Consider the following 6,378-nt stretch of genomic DNA (forward strand, 5'->3'; position numbering starts at 1 on the left):
CAAAATACACATTTAGTTTTTCATTTTAGTGCCTTTCGTCCATTGGAAATCTATGTAAATTAGCACATATCTAGTGAGATATTTGCATATTTAAACCTTAAATTGTAGAAAACTTAATTATCTCAGTGCAAGTTGACACCAGAGGAAGTTTTCTTGTGAAATGTTTTGCACATAAATAAGAGTTTCCAGTGAATATGCACAGACTTTTACAATGCATATGTTTAAAGGCAATTTTCATAAAATAGCCATAAAACTCTAAAGGTTTATACAGAGGTTTGTTCATTTAACATTCGTAGCATGAGCTGTAGAATGCTTGCTTCCTAAAAACAAAGTGAACATGGATTTTAAAAAAATGCTTTAATATGTCAACCAATTGAAACCTGACTTTATCCAGTGTTGTTTTTTTTCTGTACTGGAAATGTATGCAAAGCAGCACATATTTAATTAGATAATATCTCATTTGCATATTCAAACATACATTTTCAGAGAACTTGTAGTTGCTTTAATGTCAGCTGAGGATGTTTAGCTGTGATAAAACTGCTTTCTTCATACCTGTCTGGCTGGAAAACATGAGAAGACACACGGTGCACAAAGAGACCTCTGGAGTCGTTGGACGTTCTCACTTAAACAGATGAACTGCTGCAACATGCGGCGGCTTAAACTCCTCAGTAGTCGTGAACAAGATCAAACTGTAGGCAGCTTGATAATAATAATAACTCCTGCCAAGTTCAAGAAATTACCTTATAGCTCAGGATGATAGAAACTCTGCTCTCAGACGGTAATAAAGTTGTAGAAACTTACAGGATTTGTCCACAGAGAGCAGAACTAAATAAAGGAACAACCAGGGAGGAATGCAATAACTCAGTGTGGAATTTCATAGGAAACGGGGAGTTTTGTCGCCTCGTGAGCTCCTCTGCTTAAGTGTTTGAATTTATGTGGCTCAGGTAGGTTGAGACCTCTGAAATAAACCAGCGCCGGTGGAGATTCGTTGGTATTTAGAGGGACGGATCACGCCGGGATGTACTTCAGTGTGTTTTTAATTGGATTATATCACAGCTGTAAATCTTATCATTCTCCTTTTTTCGTGCCCTTGCACTGCTTTTGACAAAATCTGTCCTTGTCCTATCTGACTTACTAATTTCCATCTCCTCCCATTTTTCACCTTGCCTTCGCATCTGTGAAAAAGATTGGATGGAGAGGAGGTGGGGGGTAGAGAAGCAGAGGAGGGCGAGCACGTCCACCAGCTTATGTGGTGAAGTAAATTTGACAGTGATCCTGTAATGAGATGAAAGATTTGTAAGGAGCTTTATACTTTGGAGCGATTCAAAGGGACATTTCTCGCAACAGCTGATGCTGCTAACAATTTCCTGCCCTGTTACAGGGTGGACTGATGATTAATTCATGTCTCCGCCGTCTTAACGAGGTTGTGCCCGTTAGTGGGCGGGAGGGGGAGGTGGGAGGAGGAGGAGGAGGAGGAGGAGGATTATGGATGCAGCAGAGTGAATATTTACTGCAGTTCCAAACAAAGTACGGGAGGCCCTCCTTTGGAGANTGTCTCCGCCGTCTTAACGAGGTTGTGCCCGTTAGTGGGCGGGAGGGGGAGGTGGGAGGAGGAGGAGGAGGAGGTGGGGGTGTGCACTCTGCGGCGCTTTGATATCCTACATTCAAGGCTGTGTCACACATTAATGACTTCTTTGAGCTGTGAAACGAGCATCATTATCTCTTTCCAAAAAGGGAAGGGATGAGAGATTTCAGCCCGGCTTGTATAAAGACAGGGGAGGAATCACTCACCGCCTGTGTGTGTGTGTGTGTGTGTGTGTGTGTGTGTGTGTGAGTGACACTTGAGCTCTGCAAGCTACACCTGCAGGAGAAGATGGAGGAGGAAGCATCTTCTGCAGTGCAACGGAAACTAATGATTCATTTTTGTTGATTTAATTGAATGAAGTCACACAGAGTTCCTACAATGCAGCCTGACCGCAGCTCGTTTATTTAAACTGGATTAGCAGCCACACCGGGTTAACTTGCGTTCTCCTTGAAGGACGCACGCCCATGGTCCACCCACGTGCGTTTTCCCCGTCACCTCGTTTGACCTCAGCGTCACGTGGGCGTGCACGGATTGGACCGGAGCGACCTTCCTGCTGGTTCTGTTGTATAAGCGTTTACATCTTTGTCATCCTTTGTGCTCACGAGTTCATGAAGTTTAATTCCAGTTCAACTTCAGCTCGAACCTCAGAGCTCAAGGCCTCCTCTGCTGCTCGCAACGGGAGGAAAAGTGAAAGCTGGCTCCTGCTCAAACATCCCAGTGAGCACATTAGCAGGAAACTGACCTTTTTATTGATGCCATTTACATTAAAATGCACTTTTCTGGCCGTGCTTTGGTGAAGTAAAAACTCTGATTTGTCCAGTTTGCCACCAGCAGCAGGTTAATAGTTGTGATTTGGAGCAACGAACATACATGTTTATGGCCTTTTCCACCACAGTAACCCAAATATTCAGCATGTATTTCTCTCAGGATGAATTGCAGTAACTTCCATCAGTGTTTCCTCTGCAGCCGCCATCAGGTCAGTTTTTAAAATGTCCAATTTATGACTGAGTGCAAATTTAAAACAAAACAAAACAAATAGGAATGAATCCCACAAATTTCCTGATGACGGGATTCCTGTTTTTTTTCTTTCTTCCCCCTGTGAGCTATTCAGCCACTTTCCCACCTTCCAGTCATCAAAATATTTTATTTTATTTCATTTTTTACCCTCAGAGAGGCTTTTCGTGCCTCTACATCTGTTCTGTCACTTCACGGCTGCCGCTGCGATGGGTTCGGGGGTCGCGGGAAAGTAGAGAGAGCTGGATGAGTGAGAGGGGTTTAAGTTCACGCCGAGAGTGGAGGATTGTACATTTCCTAAGAAAACAGGAGCAGCCATTTGAGTGGAGGTCACGGACATTTCTATGCATGCCGATGGAATAGGTGGAAGCGTTGGAGGAGAAAGGCCTCTTAAAACCAAATGAACTAAAAGCTCTTGGTGTTGAATGCTCTTCAGCCCGTACTCTCCCAAATGTACTCCAGCTCCAACAAAGCACTCGGGTCAGAAGGGATGTTTTATTGAAGCTTTTAGGCTAACTCTGATTCCCACTTAAAACCAACTTTAGTTCTCATTTCTGAACAAGACAAGGCCTTTTTCTCTGCATCGATTCCTGCGTTGCTGCAGCATGTTGTGAAGCAGAACGGTTTGTGTACACGATGGGAGACGTAGTATTTTGTGTGATAAAAACAAACCGGGAAGAACTTATATTGAATGGAGGCAAAAACTGAGTGATGAAGCTCAAACGTCCACCTAATGAGTAAAACTGAAAGATAACATAATAAGTTTCCTGGAGGCTTAATAACAATAACCCTATCTTAAACCTAATCTTACCCTAACTTCAGAATAATCAATAATAATTAACAATAAATAATTGATTTGCTTTATGAGGACTGTGTAAAAATGTGACACAGATTTATGTCCCTACAACAACATGTATATACCAACACCAGAACAGTTGTAGTGCTTTTAAAATCCACATGATGGCAGCTGTGAACTACCACAGTCTGCTTTGTGCCTCAGGTCCAGCATGAATTCAACAATTTGAAAACATCAAGCCCATTTTAAAAAATAAAAAAATCCACCCATGAAGCCAAAACGAACAACCTTGATGGATAAGAGACACGTGGGAGGATTGCTAGATGTATTAAGTCCCCTCCTCCACCAGGATCTGAAAAACTCCAGCAACTCTTCCTCTAAAACTCTAAATTACTGACTGCAAATCCAGCCTTATAACAACAATAAGTGACTGACACGACTCTTATTGAACCAGTTCTAAAAAAAAAATCCCACCTACGATTTGCTGCAACAAAAAAGTATAACAATGCTTCATCAGTTTTAATCATAGCAGCACTAAGTGGCCTCTTTAATGAAGCTGAACTTTTGGGAAGATGATTGTGTTTAATAACAGATAATGAGTGTAGAGACACAAGGTCCTCCACAGTGGAAGGCTTTAAAAACGAACATTTAATCTAAAATGATGGATTATTTTAATACTGATTATATAAATATTGATAAACTGATTATACACGAATAAAAATAAAAAGCATGAATGTTCATTTTCCTGAAATGTGGCAGCACATGTAGACAGGTTCTCCGAACAGCAGGTGGCGATGCGGAACTTTACTTCCGCTAACGGCCACCACAGAAGAAGAACTCCGCTAGGTTAGCTAGCAAGCTAGCTGTTGCAAGTTCTAAGTTTGGTTGGTGTTGAGCATCAAAATGCTGCTGCAGTCCGTCAGACCGTGGCTGCTCCGTTGCAGGACTCTACCGCTGGCCTGCAGCAGAACTTACTACGCGGATAAAGTCGCTCCAGTCGGCTCGCAGCCCGACAAGCAGTCCTCTGAATACCAGGTAGGTTAGCATGTTGCTAACGCCTGCTAGCCAAAATGTAACGTTACAGTTTGAGTCGCTGCTAATGTCAGCGGCGTCCGTTCACCTGGTGGAGGTGAGACTCACCTGGCAGGCGAGTGTAAAGTCACTCTGAAGTCTATTATTGTTGACAAGCATGAAAGCTGCAGTTTAGGAAAATAACTTTAGAGGTCAAAACCTTTGGAAGCTAATGTTGTAGCATCATCCTGACAAGTGAGTTGAGAACATTAGCCTGAGGCTAAACAGCAAAAATAGATTAAGGACAAAATCTACCCGAAGCAAACCCTGTCGTTCAGCTTTGTTTTTGATTTTTTGGTTGTCCCTGAAAGTGGCCAGACTAGTACCAGCAATACTTGTCACTTTAACATCTTCAAAGATTTAAGCATGTGCAATTTACACTTGTATTTTTCATTCTTTGAAGCTTTAATCCCTAGAAATGTCCACATAAAGCTATAATTTAATCATTTCAACCACTGTGCATCAGTTGGTACTCAGTGTCCACATTCAGGAGCAAACAACCAATTCATTGTCACTCATGTAACACCACAAACTGTCACTGGATGGCGCCACAGACACTTTTATATTCAGTAAACTGTACCAACATTGTGTTAAGTCAGCTGCACATATCTTCTTCTTCCATTTTCTTTTGACAGCTTGCAGTTTAATAAGTGTTAGCGAGCCTCTCTATTTTAAGCAGTCTGAGAGCTTACCGTGGCAGTTTAATTCGCTCCACAGCCATGATTTGGCCTATTTTTTTTATTTAGTTAGGAAGACAAATGTCACACTAACAGCTGTTTTCAGTTAAAAGTGCAGGTCTTACATGTAATCTTCTTCATAAATCTTGTTGGTGAGAAGGTTGGTGTCCTACTTTGTGTTTGGAGAAACTGATTATGAGGCGAATTGCTGTTACTGTGAGCGGTGTTGTGATTTAATTGTGTTTCTGTCATTAGCAGCTCGTGATTAATACACAGTGTTTTAGAAATCTTCCCTTAGGAAAACCAAAGTCTTGCTTGTTCGGATGAAGTTCTATCAACCTGAAGGACAAAACAGTAAGAACATGCTCTCGTTGTTTTTTTAGGAGAACTATGACCGGATGAAAGTTCTTGTTGATGAGCTGAGAAGCCGGACAGATAAGATCAGATTGGGTAAGTTTGAACGCCGCCGCACGGTTCCAAGGTAAAGTCGACTCTTTGTGTTTTAATTCCAACGGAGGAAATTAGTATCGGAGGTGGGGCGATGTGTGGTGAAACTGTCTGCAAAACACCTTTATTAATGCCTTTCTGCTCTGCTTAAGGATCCACTTGTGGATGATTAAGTTTTTAAGGACCCGCTTCTTCGTTCGTAGACTTCTTAGTTTATTGCCTTAATATAACTTCCTAATTAACTTCCTTCAATTAATAAAAAGCTAAGAATTAAGTCGATTCCTGCGTGTAATACAAAATGTTTTGCCGTAGGTTTAATGCAGGAGCTCTGGTATAGAATCAGGTTATAGTTTGGGGTAGGATCTGCATTTTTATTCTGTCAAAGTGTCACCAGATTGTTTGTTAACACACATTTTCCTTCTTTTTTTATTATAGGTGGGGGAGAAAAAGCAAGAAGACTCCACACTTCTCGTGGGAAACTCTTGCCTAGAGAGCGCATAGACAGGCTGCTGGATCCAGGGTATTATCATTTACTTCCATCTTGGATTCTGACAGATTCAAAATTCATGGCACTTTCATACCCACTAGATGCATAAAATTTGTAGTGCGCTGCTTTGGTGTCCTCGTATAAACCGCTGCACAGGTGAACTGAAGCACAGGGAAAGAGGATGGATAGTAGACGGTACGTGTCTCATCTACATCTAATAATTAACTGTTTTTTTTTTCATTTGGTTTTGTTGCAGGACACCTTTTCTAGAATTTTCCCAATTTGCAGCACATGAGCTATA

General features: G+C 41.6%; 1 protein-coding gene across 1 annotated transcript in view; it reads left to right on the forward strand.

Moving 5' to 3' along the window:
- Positions 1–4,208: 4,208 nt before the first annotated feature.
- The window catches only part of mccc2 (methylcrotonyl-CoA carboxylase subunit 2), a 16,400-nt gene continuing 14,230 nt past the window's right edge, over positions 4,209–6,378 (forward strand). The window contains exons 1-4 of the mRNA XM_008288151.1: positions 4,209–4,430; positions 5,527–5,593; positions 6,026–6,110; positions 6,334–6,372. Coding sequence (XP_008286373.1) covers positions 4,299–4,430; positions 5,527–5,593; positions 6,026–6,110; positions 6,334–6,372 — 323 coding nt within the window. The 5' untranslated portion in view covers positions 4,209–4,298. The remainder of the gene's footprint in view (positions 4,431–5,526; positions 5,594–6,025; positions 6,111–6,333; positions 6,373–6,378) is intronic.

The sequence above is a fragment of the Stegastes partitus genome, unplaced genomic scaffold (assembly GCF_000690725.1).
Source record: "Stegastes partitus isolate 25-593 unplaced genomic scaffold, Stegastes_partitus-1.0.2 Scaffold543, whole genome shotgun sequence".
Taxonomy (NCBI): domain Eukaryota; kingdom Metazoa; phylum Chordata; class Actinopteri; family Pomacentridae; genus Stegastes; species Stegastes partitus.